Below are 17,987 nucleotides of genomic sequence, written 5' to 3'. Positions count from 1 at the left end.
TGATTGCCTCTGGCTCCTTGATTCTTGTTTCTTCATCATTCCTTGGGCAGTGAGTTGATGTGCTAGCTTCTCCTACAGACTTCTTCAACTGGGATAAATGAAACACATCGTGGATGAGTGATCCAGTTGGTAATTGGATCTTGTAGGCGACTAATCCAATCTTGTCAATTATAGCATAAGGTCTATAGTATTTTGGAGCTAATTTGGCACTGCTCCTAAATGCTACAGAGACTTGTCTATAAGGGTGTAATTTCACAAACACCAAATCTCCAATTTCAAAGGCCCTATCTGATCTCCTCTTGTTAGCCAGTTGCTTCATTCTTTCTTGTGCCTTTTTCATGTGAAACTTGACCATCTTAAGCTATTCCTCCCTCTTTCGCAGACTTTTATCAACAAGTTCAATCTTGGATTCTCCTAGTAAATAGGGTAAGTAAGCTGGGGGTGCTTGTCCATACATGATTTATGTTAGTCGCCTTATATGACTAACTTTTGTATAGAAATCATTTTCTAAAACTTGTATAGTTCCCCAATTTATGGTTATTATGGTTTTAGCTGTCTCCAGAAAATTTCCATTGGATTTAATGATGAAATCTGTGCATTTTCAGTTGAAAAAGAGGCTAAGTTTTGAAGTGCAAAAAGTAGCAGTTGGGCTAAGCGCGCATCAACCGCTAAGCGCAGCTTCAGCACGCTTAGCACGAAGGAAAATCTGGCAAAGCATCAACATCAAGGCCGCACGCTAAGCGTGAGGGGGGCGCTAAGCCCAAACCCACTTACTCGCGCTAAGCGCGAGGGTGGCATTAAGCGCAACGTTGCGATTTCAGAGCCTATTTAAAGTCTGTTCTGTGCAGAATTAGGGTACACACTTTTGACATTCTTTTGCCCAAACTTGTGCACACTATTCCAGAGTGCCTATTTCGGGAAAAGAGCCCTAGAAAAAGCAAGAGGGGCAACTTGTGCATTGAAGCCGAGGTTAGAGTTTCTTTATAATGGCTGGCTTAACACCTTAGTTGGGGATTTCTAATGAACAACTGATGTAAATACTTAATATCTAATTGATTATATTTTCTGTGTTCAATGCTTCCTTCAATGCTTAATGTTTGTATGCTTTTGGTCTGATCATCCATTTGTGTGCATAGTTAGGTGACTTTAGCATTTGGAAATGTACTGTTGCCTTAGAACTTGATTGAAGCATGATCTAAAATTAGTCTTACAAGAGGGATCTGCGGATTAAGTTTTGGTTTTAATTATGTTGTTACAATAATGCTGTTTAGTCTAGGTCTAGTCTTACAAGAGGGATCTGGGGACGAAGCTTAGGCTAAATTAGGCTAAACTTTCGTAAGCTGCTTGAGCTAAGTCTAGTCTTACAAGAGGGATCTGCGGACAAAACTCAGTTTAAGTTAGTTTAAACCTAAGAGGGCCGTCTAAATTGGGCCTAGTCCAACAAGAGGGATCTGAGGACGAAGCTTGGATTGATTCGGTCTGACGAGGGATCGAGGTTTAGTAATTTAGGCTACAACATAGAACACAAGAGCATGATTGATTAGAGAAATATATTTATATGCATAAGCTTATTTGTTAGAAAGACCCAACATTTCTACCTACTGTTGTCACTTTTACTTACCTTGCATTTTATAGTTTTTAGCATAAAGGTTTAGTTTAAATTCTGTTAGAAATTATCAATCATACATGTTCTCTCATCAATGCTTCATTTCTGAACTTAACTCAGGCTAACATTAGTTCCCTATGTTCGATACTCGGATTCATCCATTTTAATTTTTAAATACTTGACGATCCGATGCGCTTTCCGGTAAACCCCCATTGAAATTCTCTTGAAACATAATTGAGCAAAAAGTAACTGCAATGGGCAGTCAACAAAGTATTTATGGCGCCGTTGCTGGGGAACTAAGTTGTTAGTAGAGTTTAGTTCAGTTTTGCAACATTGCTTTATTTTTGCATTCTTTGATTTATTGATTCTTTTGACTAACATAGTAGTTATAGCACATTCATCGTTTGTTTGAATTGGATAACTGTTGTTTTGTTTCCTTTTATGCAAAGAAGATCTACTGTAGGTGATTTGATCCCCATTGATTTGGAGATTAACGCCACTTGTAGAAGGCGTAATCAAGAGAGAATTAGAATTTTTTTGCCGGATTTAGAAGCAGCAGCAATTCCAAGGGAAGAACCTCAATCTTCTGAGGCATCTTCTAGTTTTCCTATTGTAGGACATTCTCATTTAGATCCTATCGAAGACCACATAATGGCTGAAGAGCCAAGAAGAGTCACCCTGAAAGATTTTTCAAGTTCTAATGTGCCACAATTTTTCACCAGCATTGCACAACCAGAAGTTCAAGCCCAAACCATTACATATCCACCATCATTGATTCAGTTGATTCAAAATAATTTGTTTCATGGACTACCAAATGAAGACCCATATGCACACTTAGCCACCTACATAGAAATATGCAATACTATTAGGTTGGTTGGAGTGCCTAAAGATGCAATTCGATTGAGCTTGTTTTCATTTTCTTTATCGGGAGAAGCTAAGAGGTGGCTTCATTCATTTAAAGGTAATAGTCTTAAGAAATTTCTAAAGAAATATTTTCCTGAGTCTAAGGCTACAAAAGGCAAAGCCACCATATCTTCTTTTCACCAATTTCCCGATGAATCTTTGAGTGAGGCCTTGGAAAGATTTTGTGATTTATTGAGAAAGACTCCCACTCATGGATTCTCAGAACCGATACAGCTCAACATTTTTATAGATGGGTTAAGACCGCAGTCCAAGCAACTATTGGACGCTTCTGCAGGTGGGAAAATCAAATTGAAGACCCCTGAAGAAGCCATGGATCTCATTGAAAATATGGCTACAAGTGACATTGCTATTTTGAGAGATAGAGCCCACATTCCTACTAAAAAGAGTTTATTGGAGCTAACCTCCCAAGATGCATTGTTGGCACAAAATAAGTTGTTGTCTAAGCAACTTGAGGCATTGACTGAAACACTAAGTAAGTTGCCAACTCAAATTCATTCTGCACATACTTCACATACTTTTGTTTTGCAGGTTGCAGGATGTACCATCTGTGGGGGAGCTCATGAATCTGGATGTTGTATCCCTATTGAAGAACAAACCACTCATGAAGTCAATTACATGGGAAATCAGCCCAGAAACAATTTTAATGTAGGAGGATTTTCTGGATTCCAACATGACCAGCAATACAATCAATAGTAGGGACAATAGAGGAACCACCCTAGAAATCAATTCAATAGAGATCAAGGTGGACCATCCACAAGGCCACAACAACAAGGGCCTAGTCTCTATGATCGCACAACAAAGTTGGAAGAGACTCTAGCTCAGTTCGTGCAGGTTTCTATGTCCAACCAGAAGAGCACAGAGTCTGCCATAAAGAATCTGGACGTCCAAGTGGGACAACTTGCAATGCAATTGGCGGATAGATCATCAAGCAATTTTATAGCTAATACACAAAAAAATTCCAAGGAGGATTGTAAAGCCGTGATGACTAGAAGCAGAATGGCAATCCATGTGGATAAGAGTGAAGCTGAGAAGAAGATGGAGGAACATAAACAACAGCTGGCACCTAAGCCAGCACTTGAACCCGTTTCTAATTTTGTAGAACTTGAAGACATTAATGAGGAGGCTGAAGATGATAAGGAAGAAGAGACACCAATAAAAGAAAAAGAAAAAGAAAAAAAAGTTGAAAAATGAAAAACAAAAAGAGAAAGTTGTCGATGATGAGATGAGGAGAGGCAACAGTGAGGAAAACACTGAAAAGAAGAAGTATACTACTCCAAATGAAGGCAAGGAAGTACCTTATCCTTCGGTACCTTCCCGGAAAGAGAAAGAAAGACATTTGGCCAGATTTCTTGATATCTTCAAGAAACTAGAAATTACTTTGCCCTTTGGAGAAGCAATTCAAAAAATGCCCCTCTATGCATTCATAGTGACAGAATTGTGGTGGAAGACAATTGTAGTGCTGTGATTCAACGCATTCTTCCACCTAAGCACAAAGATCCTGGAGTTGTCATGATATCGTGTTCCATTGGTGAGGTTGTTGTAGGAAAATCTCTCATAGACTTGGGAGCTAGTATCAACTTAATGCCTATCTCCGTGTGCTGGCGACTTGGAGAGCTCGAGATAATGCCTATCCGCATGATCCTTCAGTTAGTTGATCGCTCCATCACAAGACCGTATGGAGTGATTGAAGATGTTTTGGTGAAGGTTAAACACCTTATATTTCCAGCTGATTTTGTGGTGATAGACATAGAAGAGGATGCTGATATTCCTCTCATTCTTGACCGCCCATTCATGTCTACTGCAAGCTGTGTAGTAGATATGGGAAAAAAGATGTTGCAAATGGGCATAGAAGATCAGAAAATCAGCTTTGATCTATTTCATGAAGATAAAGAGCCACCTAACCGGAATGTTTGTTTTAAAGTTCATGTGATGGAGGAAAGAAGACCTGAGAAGAAGGTCCTTGAAGTGGGAACTTTACTGGATCCTGGATAACAGGATGATGCGTCAAGCTAGTGATGTTAAAGAAGCGCTTACTGGGAGGCAACCCAACTTTTCTTTCCCTTCTCTATCTTCATTTTTTATTTCTTGCATGTAGTTAGGACATCTTGCTTGTGATTGTGATTTATTTCAGTTTGTTTAGTAATAAACAAAAAGGGTTTTTAAATTATGTGTGAAGAGATAAGCAGAAAATGACTTAGAAAAATTTTCAGATTGCTTATCCGCTAAGCGCAAACCTTGCGCTAAGTGCCATCTCTTCACGCGCTAAGCCAAGCTTGCTCGCGCTAAGCGCAAAGACCCCTGATTCATTGGCTGAATGGTTCAGCTAAGCGCACATCACTGTGCTAAGCCCAACATCTTCACTGTAAGTTGCACCTTAAGCAGTGGGTTTAGTGTGGATGATGCGCTAAGCGCCACTTCCTCTCTGTGAAATTTTTTTATAGCTGCACTAAGTGCGCCATCCTGCCCTAAGCCCCAGATTCATTCTATAAGTTGAGCTTTCAAGCTGGGCTTAGTGGGGAAAGGATGCGCTAAGCGCCAACATCATTCTATTTTGAAATCATTAGAAGTGCGCTTAGCGCATGTACTGGCACTAAGCTTGAATCACTCTCTGTAAGTTGAAGCCTGGTTGCACGCTAAGCCTAACTTCGTAGGCTAAATGCATTTTGCAGGACCAATCATAGCTACTGTCATCGCTAAGCGTGCTTTGCTATGCTAAGCCCAGGTATGCCTCTGGAACTTGAATTGTTAGCTACGCTTAGCGCGAAGAGCTAGGCTAAGCACTTGAGTTTTTTTTTTTTTTTTTAAAAAAAAAACGTCAGGAGGTCACGCTAAGCGCACAGCTGCACTAAGCGCTTCTGTCATGATTTCTGAAAAAACAGAGGCACTGCATTAGGTGCTTTAAAGACATTATCCATAAAGCATTGGGCCACATCAGAAGCAGTATATAGGTGCTGTAATGCTATGAAATAAGCAGCCTTGCTCAGCCTGTCAACAACAACAAAGATTACTTGTTTTCTAAAGGAATTGGGAAGACCCTCTATGAAGTCCATGGTAATGTGCTGCCAAATAAGATCAGGGACTGGGAGTGGTTGTAGCAACCCAGGAGAGGCAGAATTATCATACTTACATTGCTGGCAAGTAGTACATTGATGGACAAACCTTTTAACATCCTTAGACAATCCTTTCCAGTACACCATTGTCTTGACTTTTTGATAAGTGGCATCTCTCCCTAAATGACCACCGCAGGATGAAGAGTGCAACCAATTAAGTATTTCCTTTCTCAATTCAAGATTTTTACCAATGACCAGTTTCCCTGTCCTCCTTAATTCCCCACCTGACCAAGAGAAATCCTTATGTGAAGAAGGATCTTTCGTAACTTCAGCAATCAATTTTTGTAAGGCATCATCACCTTGCCAAGATGCTTTGATTCTCTCTAGTAGATCAGAATCGGGTTGGTGAATGGAAATAGTAGCACATTCAACTCTTGAAAATGCATCAGCAGCTTGGTTCTCATTTCCCTGCTTATATTCAATAATGAAATCAAATTCCATAAGTTTTACCAACCATTTTTGTTGGAAAGCTGTGGAAAGTCTCTGGTCAAGAATATACTTGAGACTTCTGTGATCAGTTTTGATTACAAACTGCTTAGGTAATATGTAATGCCTCCATTTTTGTACAGCAAACACCTCAGCTAGTAACTCCTTCTCATAGGTTGACAGGGATTGTTGCTGAACATTCAAGCTTCTGCTTATAAAGGCTATGGGATGGTGATCTTGCATGAGAACAGCTCCTACCCCACTCTTGAGGCATCAACCTCCACTATAAAAGTCTTTGAAAAATCAGGTAAGGCCAATATAGGTGCCTGGCTTAACTGATCCTTAAGACACTGAATTGCAAGCTTGGCTTCCTCAGACCAAGAAAAACTATCTTTTTTCAACATGCCATTTAGTGGTTTGGCTATGGTGCGATATCTCCACATAAACCTTCTATAATAGCCTGCCAAACCCTAAAATCCTCACAACTGTTTGGGGGTCTGAGGAAGTGGCCAATTCCTCACTGCTTCCACCTTAGCAAGGTCAATAGAGACTCCCTCTCCAGTGATAAAATGTCCTAAGTATTTTACTCGAGTAACCCCAAAGTAGCATTTAGATTTCTTGGCCAACAAGGCATTTGCTCTCATGGTAGACAAGACTGTTTATAAATGATGCAAGTGATCCTCCATGCTCTTGCTGTAAATCAGAATGTCGTCAAAAAAGACCAACAGGAACCTCCTCAAGTATTCTTGAAACACCGAATTCATTAAGCCCTGAAATGTGGCAGGGGCATTGGTTAAGCCAAAAAGCATAACCAAGTACTCATAATGCCCTGAATGAGTTTTGAAAGTTGTTTTATGTACATCTGCCTCCACCATTCTGACTTGATTATAGCCAGACCTTAAGTCAATTTTGGAAAATACAGTAGAGCCATGTAGCTCATCCAATAGATCATCAACCAAGGCTATAGGGAACCTATTTTTTACTGTACTCTTGTTGAGGTCCCTGTAATCAATGCAAAGCCTCCAAATTCCATCCTTTTTACCAACCAACACTACAGGATTGCTTTAAGGACTACTGCTATTCTGGATAACACCACTCTTTAAGAATCTTGTACCAATTAATCTATTATGTCCGTCTGTTGTTTAGAATACCTGTATGGTCTCTTATTCACAGGGTTAGTTCCTTGCACCAAGGGAATAGTATGATCATGATCTGGTCTTCTAGGTGGTAGAGTAGTGGGTACTGCAAACAAATCTTCATATTGAAGTAGCAATTTATCAATACTGTCAGGAATTGAGGAAGATGTATCATGAGTGGACAGGGAGTGGAGCAGCAATCCTTCTTCAGACTCACATACTTGCAACATAGAAATGTGAACTCCTGTAGCTAGTGTCTTATGTATCCGCTGCTTCCTAGTTATCTTAATATTTGTAGAAGAATTGCCTCTCAAGACATGCCTTTTTCCTTGAGCAGTGAACTCCATGGTTAACTTGTCAAAGTTCCATGTGATATTCCCCAATGTAATCAGCCATTCGATACCAAGAGCCATATCACAGCAGCCTAAGGGTAATAGCAAGATATCTGAACTGAATATAGTGTTCTGTATAAGCCAAGAGAACCCTTTCACCATAGTATTAATCTGCACTCTAGCCCTATCAGCCACAATGACACTAACAGGATCCATATCTTCAATTTTGCACCCTAGCTTCTTGGCTACATTAACATCTAAGAAATTATGGGTGCTCCCATTGTCAATGAGAATGTGTAGGGGCTTCTTTCTTACCTGACCAGTGACTCTCATGGTCCGAAACTTGGCTACTCCAGTTAGGGCATTTACTAAAATCAAGGGTTCCAGATTGGTGTCATCAGGAGGGTTTTCAGTAGGTCCTAGGTCTTCATTAGAGTCCAAATTCTCAGCTATTTCCATGATGTGGATTTAGATTTTCTTATGAGTTTGGCTATGGGCAGGGGTAAAGGGTTCTTCATAGAAATAATAGAGACCCTTAGCCCTCCTTTCACTCATATAGGCAGGGTGATGCAATCCTACCCCCCAAGGGTATTGGATAGAAGACTCCAAGAGGCTTGGGCTAGAGCTACTAAAGAAGGCCCTAGGGTTCTCATGAACCTTAGGGTAGATTTTTGAGCCCATGGGTCAAGGTTGGATCCACTCTTATTTGTAAATATTGGAATAGGTTTTTCCTTCTTTTGGGCCTTGTATTTTGGCCATTCTAGTAGGATAGGGTTTTAGTCTTGTATTTCAGGGCATTTTGAGTAGTCTTTGTAGTAGGGACTTTTTTTGTATTTTAATGTATTTTTGGAATGGAGGTGAGCTTAGCTATTATAGGGGGTGTGTAGCTAAGCTCTAGCTTCTCATCTCAAGGAGGTGAGCTTAGCTATTAGGGAGGTGTGTGTAGCTAAGCTCTAGCTTCTTTAGGAATCTTCTTAAGGAAGCTTCTCAAGGAGGTGAGCTTAGTTATGAGAGGGGTGTGTGTAGCTAAGCTCTAGCTTTTCAAGGAAGTTTTCTCAAAGATTCTCAAGGAATTTTTCTCAAGAAAGCTTCTCAAGGAAGCTACCTAGTCTATAAATAGAAACATGTGCAACACTTGTTGTAACTTTGATGAATGAAAGTCTTATGAGACACACTTCAAAGTTCCACTTCTCTCCCTCTTTTATTCCTTCAATTTCGTGCTCCCCCCTTCTCTCTTTCTTTTCCTCCATTGAAGCATCATCTCCAAGCTTCTTATCCAAGGCTCATCTTGGTGGTGAAGCTTCTTCTTCCATGGCTTATTCCTTAATGGATGACGCCTCCTCTCACCTCTTTTCCTTTGTTTTCCGCTGCATCTCCATGGTGGAAAATCACCATTAAAGGACCCCATTGAAGCTCAAAGATCCAGCCTCCATAGAAGCCCCACAAGCAAGCATCCATCAAGTGGTAATCAGAGCACAAGGGCTTCAAGTAGGTGCTCCTTAAACCTCCATTAATTATTTTGCTTTACCTTTTCTTCCATTGTTGTTTCTTCATTTTTCTCCATGTATCTCCTCACATGTCTTGTGCTAAATGTTGTTAAAATGATTCTTTAGAGTTTCCACTGATTAAACTTGCTATAGAAGCTAGATTTGATTTTCTATGGTTCAAATTTCTTGTTCTTGTTCTTGAACCATGAATTGTGTTGAGTTTAGGTTCCTTTGAGTTTTGTCTTGTTATTTTTTGTGGCTGAAACCTAAACCATAAAATTCTTACAAAAATATTAAAGTAGAAGAAAAACTCAAAAATCTAGAGTGACTTGTTCACCTATTGTAGTTTTGTCATAGAAGTCATGTCTAGTCATGAAACTTGTCACATAAGATTTCTTATGTTGTGCTGAATTTTATTTTTCTTGTTTCTTTGTCTAACTCATTTGTTCACGAGTGTATGAAATTCTTTTAGCCTATTATTTGATTTGAGTCAAATCTTTCATGTTAATTAGTCCTTAACATGTTCATGCAAAATTCTTAGAGAGTTTTTGATTGTGAACCTTTTCTTGAACTTTTAGGTTTCCTTATGATTGTGTCTATTGTGAATTTAAGTTTTGGTGATTGAATTGCTGGCTGAAATGTTGATCCTAAGTGAATATTGAACTCATAAAATTGTGGTAAACAATCCTAGTGAGTTCAACATACATAGGAAGGTTGAAAGTAAGCCCAAGGCAATCAATATACCATGCTTAAAAAAAAAAAATCGCTGGTGCTGGCAGCTTGGACATACAAACTTGTAAAAATTACTGAGAATTGGTTACTTCGAATTTTGAGCTGAAATTTTTACTTAATTTTCTAGACATCTGGAAAAAATTTATACAAAAAGAAACAAGTGATTTTGATAAAAGGAAAGCATACTAAAAATTACACAAGTTGGCAGAAAAATCAGTATCCAGAAAAAAAAGTGAAAGGGAAGTGTGCTTGTTCTTTTGGCTCAAAATTTATTCTATAATTGGTGCCTATGTTATACCAATCTCAGTTCTGAAATTTCAATTGAAAATTACTCTGAAAACAAGTTCCAAAGCTAGAGGTTTGTTGAGTCTTTTTTTATAGTGTTTTTACTCTACTCTAGAGCCATTCTAAGTTTCTCTTTGAGTCCTAGCTTGCTTCTATGTCCTTTTCATTGCTTTAATTGTTGAGTAATCGTTGAAAAATTGTCTTGTTAAAACTCCATTGGTTTAGCTTTCATTTCATTTTTTTTGGTCTTTGGTTATTGCTTGTCTCTTTGTTTCCTTGTTTGTGGGTTGCCATATAGGGAATTGGAAGGAGGATTGGTGCCATCCATTGAAGAATTTGAGTCAAGAAGAAAGGGGCCAACCACCTTAAGAGCTATTGGACTAAGAAGCACTCCAAATTGAGTGAATCACCAAAGAGAGAACAACCACCAAAATTGAGAACCATTTTGTAATTTTCAATTTACTTACCTTCATTGCTTTCATGTTTTGTAACAAAAAGGCCTTTCATTGGAAGTGTGTTAGGAACCTCTAATAGGTTACCAAACTTCCATTTGTGTGTAATAATTTTAGGCAATTTTTCCTTAGGATAGTGAGTGTTTTGTTGGGAACCTTGAATGTGGTCATCCAAACACTCTTAGGATTCTCCTAGTTTACATTTCTTGCTTACTTTCATAGCTTATTTCCTTTACCTTCCATTGTCAAACCGCCTAGATAGCTTTCCTTTTACCAATTAGTTTTTTACCTTATCTTTCACACCTCTTTTAGTGTTTATTTTGGCTAATTTCAACCATAGTTTCTTTTACCTTTTGTTTTCAAACCTCCAACAAGAAAAAACCACAACTTAGGAACCAACATGAGTCATCATTCATCTAGTGTTAATGGCGAGGGTACTAGTCATAAAGACCCTTTATCTAAAATCTTAGATGAGTTGAGTTCCCTCAAGTTATGGAAAGAAAAACAAGAGAGAAAAGAAAAAGGAAAAAAAAGAGTGGAAGAAATAAGTCAAGATGAAAGAAAGAAAATAAGAGAGGAAGAAAGAAGAAAAATAATGAAAGAAATGAAAAGAGAAAAACATGCCTCCTATAGTAGTCATAACTCTTGCAAGAGCCTAAGTGGAGAACTTCGTGACTATTACGAAGGAAGGCATAGGTCACATCTTAGACCTCACTCCCATAGAAGAGAAAAGGAAAGAAAGCCTCAAGAGGCTAACATTAACCTATCATACTTCCATGGGAAGGACAATGTAGAGGCTAACTTAGATTGGGAAATAAGGGTAGAGCAACAACTTAAAAATAAGTCTACTTCAAAATCTTATGGCTCTCACTCTTATCCAAAGAAAGACCAAGGTCAAGGCATCTTAGGGGTGACACCTTCTAAGCCCAAAGATGATAAGGGAAAGAAAATAGAAAAGCAAGCCCCTAAGGCTAGTATGCAAGAGAAGACTAGCTCCATGAAGTGCTTTAAATGTCTTGGAAGATGAAACATTACTTCTAAATGCCCCACCAAGAAAAACATGATTAGGAGGGGCCAAGACATTTATAGTAGCCAAGATGAGGCTACTACTTCACCTTCCTCTAGTGAAAGTGAAGAAGCAAAAAGGGAAGAATCTAGTGAAGAAATCTACCCCCAAGATGAAGGGCAACCTTTAATGGTTAAGGAGGAGTGTAAGGAGATAAGTGTCTCCTCCAAGAGGTTAGTTAAGAAGGAAAGTCATTTTGAAATAAAGACAAATATTAAAGAAACTTCCCCTCTTAGACAACCTCCACATCTTCTCCATTGTAAAAAGACACTTGTTAGCACTGCCACACCTCTTGGGCTTGAGGTTATTCCCCAAGTAAAGGAGTTGTTGGATGAGGGTGAGCTTAAATCCTTGTGCTTTGTTGGTGCCAAAAATAGGTATTATTAGGCACCAAATCCCTACAATAAGTGATATGATGAATATGTTGAGTGTTGCAACCCTCTTTTGTAAAATCAGTCATGCACCCAACGTCTTCATGATTCATGTACATAGGGACTCATTAGGTAGGTTTGTTCTTATTTTTGGTTTTAATACAAACTTAGGTGCTTATATGGGACACCTTAGGTTTGTCGTATTCTTTTTTGTAGGAATAATCAACATAAAAATATAGAAAAAGGTACGCTTTATTGCATTACTTTCCTTAATTTTTTAAATAGTGATCAAGGGGATCCCACGGACCCTAAGAGAATAAAGGTCATTCTTGATTGGCCCACTCCACCAAGTATAAGGGAAATCTGGGGCTGCCATGACTTAACAAACTTTTACAAAAGGTTTGTTCCATATTTTTCTATACTTGTAGCACCACTCATTAAGTTGGTGAGGAACCATGTTCCCTTATGGGAAGATGTCCATGAAAGGGGTTTTCAGACCTTACCCTACTCTAACATACCCAACACCACTAATACACATGTTTTTATTCTTTTTACAGGTGTCGAGGGAACGAGCCTAGCATATGAAGAACCTCGGGATTTGAGGTCAAATCCTTTCCAAGGTGGAGGGGATGATGCAATCCTACCCCCCAAGGATATTGGATAGAAGACTCCAAGAGGCTTGGGCTAGAGCTACTAAAGAAGGCCATAGGGTTCTCATGAACCTTAGGGTAGATTTTTGAGCCCATGAGTCAAGGTTGGATCCACTCTTCTTTGTAAATATTAGAATAGGTTTTTCCTTCTTTTGGGCCTTGTATTTTGGCCATTCTAGTAGTATAGGGTTTTAGCCTTGTATTTCAGGGCATTTTGAGTAGTCTTTGTAGTAGGGACTTTTTTTTTTTGTATTTTCATGTATTTTTGGAATGGAGGTGAGCTTAGCTATTATAGGGGGTGTGTAGCTAAGTTCTAGCTTCTCATCTCAAGGAGGTGAGCTTTGCTATTAGGGAGGTGTGTGTAGCTAAGCTCTAGCTTCTTTAGGAATCTTCTTAAGGAAGCTTCTCAAGGAGGTGAGCTTAGTTATGAGAGGGGTGTGTGTAGCTAAGCTCTAGCTTCTCAAGGAAGTTTTCTCAAAGAAGATTCTCAAGGAAGTTTTCTCAAGAAAGCTTCTCAAGGAAGCTACCTAGTCTATAAATAGAAACATGTGTAACACTTGTTGTAACTTTGATGAATGAAAGTCTTATGAGACACACTTCAAAGTTCCACTTCTCTCCCTCTTTTATTCCTTCAATTTCATGCTCCCCCCTTCTCTTTTTCTTTTCCTCCATTGAAGCATCATCTCCAAGCTTCTTATCCAAGGCTCATTTTGGTGGTGAAGCTCCACCTTCCATGGCTTATTCCTTAATGGATGGCACCTCCTCTCACCTCTTTTCCTTTGTCTTCTGCTGCATCTCCATGGTGGAAAATCACCATTAAAGGACCCCATTGAAGCTCAAAGATCTAGCCTCCATAGAAGCCCATAAGTAAGCTTCGATCACGGGGGTTAGCTGTTTAGTGGTTTGTGTTTTAGGTTTCATAGGTTCTAAGGTTTTGGGAGGGTTTGGTAAGAGTGGTGGCTTTCCTACAGGTTTGGGTTTGAGGGTTTTAGAGAATGGTTTAGCTTGCATGGTAGTGGCATTGGCATTTTCATACATCTTAGCTAGGGAAAAGGCTTTCATAACAGAGGTTGGTTGGAACATTCTAACCATCATTTGAATCTCCATTTGCAAACCACCAAGAAAGCAACTCAATTGATGAGCCTCAGATAAGTCAATTCTTGAAACAATTGCATCAAATTTAGTGTGATAATCAGTAACAACGCCTTTCTATCGAAGTCTCATCAGTTCAGCCATTGGATCCTCGCAAACTTCACCAAATCTGTTAATCAATATTTGTGTATAGTCTTTCCATAAGGGCCATTTATTGAGTCCCACATTCTTCACATACGCACTGTGCCATTAGAGAGCTTTGCCTTCAAAATAGACCATAGCCAAGCGCACCTTGTACTCTTCGGGGGTTTGATCAACCGAAAAGAAAGTGTCACACTGGATGATCTAGTTCTTGACGCCCTCGCCATTGACTCGGGGAAAATCCAAATGTGTGAGCCTAGTGTTACTGTGTTACATGAATAGGGCTGGGAAGACGCGCCAGAACCTGATGAGCAAGAATTTTCGTGGCGTCAAAACATATCCTCGATCGTGCGCTACAATGAAACTCCAATATCCATGAATCATTCTTCCATTCACGTATTGAGACGTTCTTCAATTTCATGAATATACGTTTGATTTTTGGTATTATCAGCCATGGTGGAGTCGTAGCTTGGAAGGTCACCTTCTGATACCAATTGTTATGGTTGTTCTAGGAAGGAAGGACCTCGAAGAATAACCAAGAAAAGAGTAGGGAATCCACGAAATAGAATGGACATCGAACAAGGGATCTTTATTGACTGGATTGGAAATCACAGAGAGAATTTCTTACAAAGATTGAATGAATACCCCCATGCTAAAATTGCTACATACATATATATATATATATATATATATATATATATATAGCAGTTCAGTTACAATTTAACAACTAATGACTCAGGACTTGCTACTTGTCCTAAGGCTAACTAACAATTTTTATGATCCTGCATCAGGGAGGGAGGCTTGGAGGAAGGATTGGATTGTGGTGCAGGAGGTGAAGGCGATGGCGGAGAAGGTGTGGAGAGAGTGAGGGGAAAGGAATGAGGTTAAGGCAGAGGGTGTGGATTGGATGAGGAGCGTGAGACACCAGATATGGGTGTAGGAGTTAAGGGTGAGGAAGTGGGAGAGTCTCGCAATGTAGTTGGGTGGTGTTGTGAATGCTATGGTGGGGTTGGGGAGGTTCATGACGACGGTTTGCATTTCAGATACCACCTGGGCATATCCTTCTGCCAAGTTTTAAAAAAAAAAAATTAAGAAAAAGAAAAGACACAAATAAATTCCTAAACTTTTTTTTTTGGGATTTTATTTAAGATAACACATATAGTAAGAGGGCTTATTTTATATAGGAGAGTAAAGGAATCTTGAATAGTCAAGATTAGAACACGCCATGTGAATTTTTTAAAATATTACAAGAATTTTTAAGTAATTATATTATATTAAATCTTAATTATTTATATATGAATGTATGGTTTAAATTTAATGTTTCCAACCTCATATTAGAAAAGTTTTCTCACAAGATATGTCTTCTTATTTAACTATTTAAAATTAATGAGCTTTTTTTTAATATTTTGATTTCTACTCTAAGGACTTAATTAAGTGATAGTAATAATGCATGTTTAGGGACCCAAATTGGAAAAAAATGATTAATTTTATGGACTTAAATAAAACTTTTAAAAAATTGAGAAACTAATTTGATATTTTCTTAATTTTAGAGACTAATATGACAACATGATACAAATTTAAGGATTAAATGAAAAATTATTCCATATTCAAGCTATGTTTGGATATTTGGATAGAAAGTTGGAGGGTAAGGAGCTGAGTTATTCATGATGCCCGAGTACAATTTGCTAAATGCTTGATTAAGCTCAATTGTTGAATTAAATAAATAAATTTGAGTTCTAAATTGAAATCGACTATTTAAATGAGTCAATTTGACATTAACAATTCATAAATAACTCAAGACATGTAATAACTCACACTACATGATAACTTACAACTAAAAATCATAAAAGGATTTGATTTCAAAAAATATCTTTAATTAATTTATTCAATAAATTTTGCATAAATTTTTCATGTTTCACACAACATTCCACCAATAAATCATATGCGGGGAGAAGGAAGCGAAAACAAATGAATATGTTGAAGAATACATGTAAAAGTATTTGTAGTAACATTTTTATGTCAATTTAAATTTCCTTAAGCTCCTGTTGTTGTTTTCCAACATATGCTAACTAAAATTGACTATTGTAAACACATAAGTTTTGACATAATTTTCATCATAAATGCATGTACTTATTTTTTGTTTCTTTTGCCTCCCATTGAAAATTGAACACAAAGCCATTGGACTCATGTAATGTTGGACATAAGATTAGACACTGCAACAGAGTTATTGGATGCTAGTATTAGACACTACAATAGAACTATTGGACATTGCAAAAATAATGTAGGACAATTGTGTGTGTGTGTGGCCTCACAAACATACATATAAAGGAGAAAATGAGTGAAAGATTGATTTCTTGTATATTCAATTTTTGTAGTCAGTTTTGCTTATAAATGAAGTGTTACAATAGGTGTTTAAATCTTTATCTTTAACGCCTTGAAACATTATTTGAGAGTACTTTTGGCCATGTGGCAGCCTCACAATGATCAAACCGAATCAAACAATTTGAAAACCATACCTTTTATGGGAAACTCCTTTTGGACCACAAGCTAGGCTTCTTCACACCATGACAACAACAGAAGGATTTGAAATTTGAAATTTCAAATTGAAAACATAAAACAACAACTCACAAGACCCACTCACATTTGTTAGACAAGTGGCCTCAGTATCTTAAGAAGGGGGGGTTGAATTAAGATAAAAACTTTCCCCAAATAAAATTTTAACTCTCTTTTGAATTCAAAATATGCACCCTTAATATGAATTAATTAAAGAACAATTCAAATTAAACTTCTTCAAAGCAAAAAATAAACTGCAATAAATTAAAGAAGTTTAATGGAAGAGAGAATGCAAACTCAGTTTTTATACTAGTTCGGCCACGCTCTGTGCCTACGTCTAGTCCCAAAGCAACCCGCTTGAGATTTCGACTATCTTGTAAAAATCCTTTTACAAAGTCTGAACCACATAGGATACCCTTCCCTTGTGTTCAAAAATCCTTACAACTTAAGAGACTCACAGTCTCTTGAACAACAAATGTTTGCTTTGAGTAAGAAGATATTTTCTCTCTTGAAGAGAAGAATATTACAAGATGAAGAACACACAAGAATCCTTATAGATTTTGCAAGTGTTTGGCCAAGACTTTCTTTTGAGAGGATAAGACAGTTTTTGGTTCTGAAAAACTCTCTAAGGAAATTCGAACCCCAAGGCACCTATTTATTGGCCTTTGGTGGCCATTCAAAATCTTTTGAATAGCTATGACTTTTGGGAGTTATTTTTAAAATTTCCTTACTAGTAATCGATTACATAAAAGTGGTAATTGATTACACAGTTAGTTTTGAAGGGTTATGACTCTTCAGACTTGAAATTCAAAATTTTCGTGTCTGGTAATCGATTACACAAATGTTGTAATCGATTACAGGCTTTTAAAATTTAAATTCAAATTTCTAAAAGCTATTAAAAAATAGTTTTATCTTCTGGTAATCGTTTGGAGCCTTTGTGTAATCGATTACACAGTTTAAAATTCAAATTCAAAATTTTGTAAACTGTTTTAAAACTCATTTAGCTACTGGTAATCGATTACATCCTTTGGTAATTGATTACCAGAGAGAAAAACATCTTATTTTGAAAATAGAGTTTTACTAAAAAGCTTTGTAAGATATTTTCCTCAGCCAAACCTGTGCAACATCATTTAATAAATTCTTTTAACATCCTATGGACTAAGTTCATTGTTCTTCTTGAATTTCTTGATTATCAAACTTGAATAGCGTTCATCTTTGGCATTATCAAAACTTCATATCACATATGCTTCTACAACATTTCCCTCTTCTTTCTTAGATATCTTCTTCCCTTTTTTCTCAAAAACTCAACGAACGATGTTCTGATCACCAACTCTGACTCCACAGCTCCAACTTTGTCTCTGGCCTTTGGCCTCCCTCTCTAATATCTGTTCCCTGTTGCCTTCGAGGCTCCAATGTGCTTTCAGGCTCTCTCTAACATCTTCTCCCTTTCCTTCAACACTCAACATAAACTCGTTTGGTCATCAATTGTGATGTTGTTTCCGGCTTCCTTAGATACTAGTTATAGAAAATAAATCATCTAACATTCTTCTCGTCCTCTCCTTTATTTTTCACCTAAAAAAATTCCGACAAAGCACCAACTCAGTCAAACCCTAACTATTCTCTC

General features: G+C 37.8%; 1 protein-coding gene across 1 annotated transcript; it reads right to left on the bottom strand.

The window, feature by feature from the left end:
• Window positions 1-6,725: 6,725 nt before the first annotated feature.
• LOC114386028 lies at window positions 6,726-7,993 on the bottom strand. The gene is made up of 2 exons (XM_028346040.1): window positions 7,218-7,993; window positions 6,726-7,068 (listed from the first exon to the last, which is right to left on the bottom strand). The coding sequence occupies exons 1-2, from the start codon at window positions 7,991-7,993 to the stop codon at window positions 6,726-6,728; spliced, it is 1,119 nt and encodes a 372-aa protein (XP_028201841.1).
• Between the last annotated feature and the right edge of the window lie 9,994 nt (window positions 7,994-17,987).

Source organism: Glycine soja, chromosome 15, assembly GCF_004193775.1.
Source record: "Glycine soja cultivar W05 chromosome 15, ASM419377v2, whole genome shotgun sequence".
Classification (NCBI taxonomy): Eukaryota; Viridiplantae; Streptophyta; class Magnoliopsida; order Fabales; family Fabaceae; genus Glycine; species Glycine soja.
The sequence above is the reverse complement of the archived record's forward strand: the minus strand, read 5'-3'. Positions and strand labels throughout refer to the sequence as shown.

Excerpts from the sequence above, each read along its gene's own strand:
- LOC114386028 (XM_028346040.1), bottom strand. The coding sequence starts at position 7,993 with ATGGAAATAGCTGAGAATTTGGACTCTAATGAAGACCTAGGACCTACT. Across the intron at positions 7,069-7,217 it reads GTGAATAAGAGACCATACAG|GGACCTCAACAAGAGTACAG; the intron begins GTATTCTAAACA and ends CATTGATTACAG.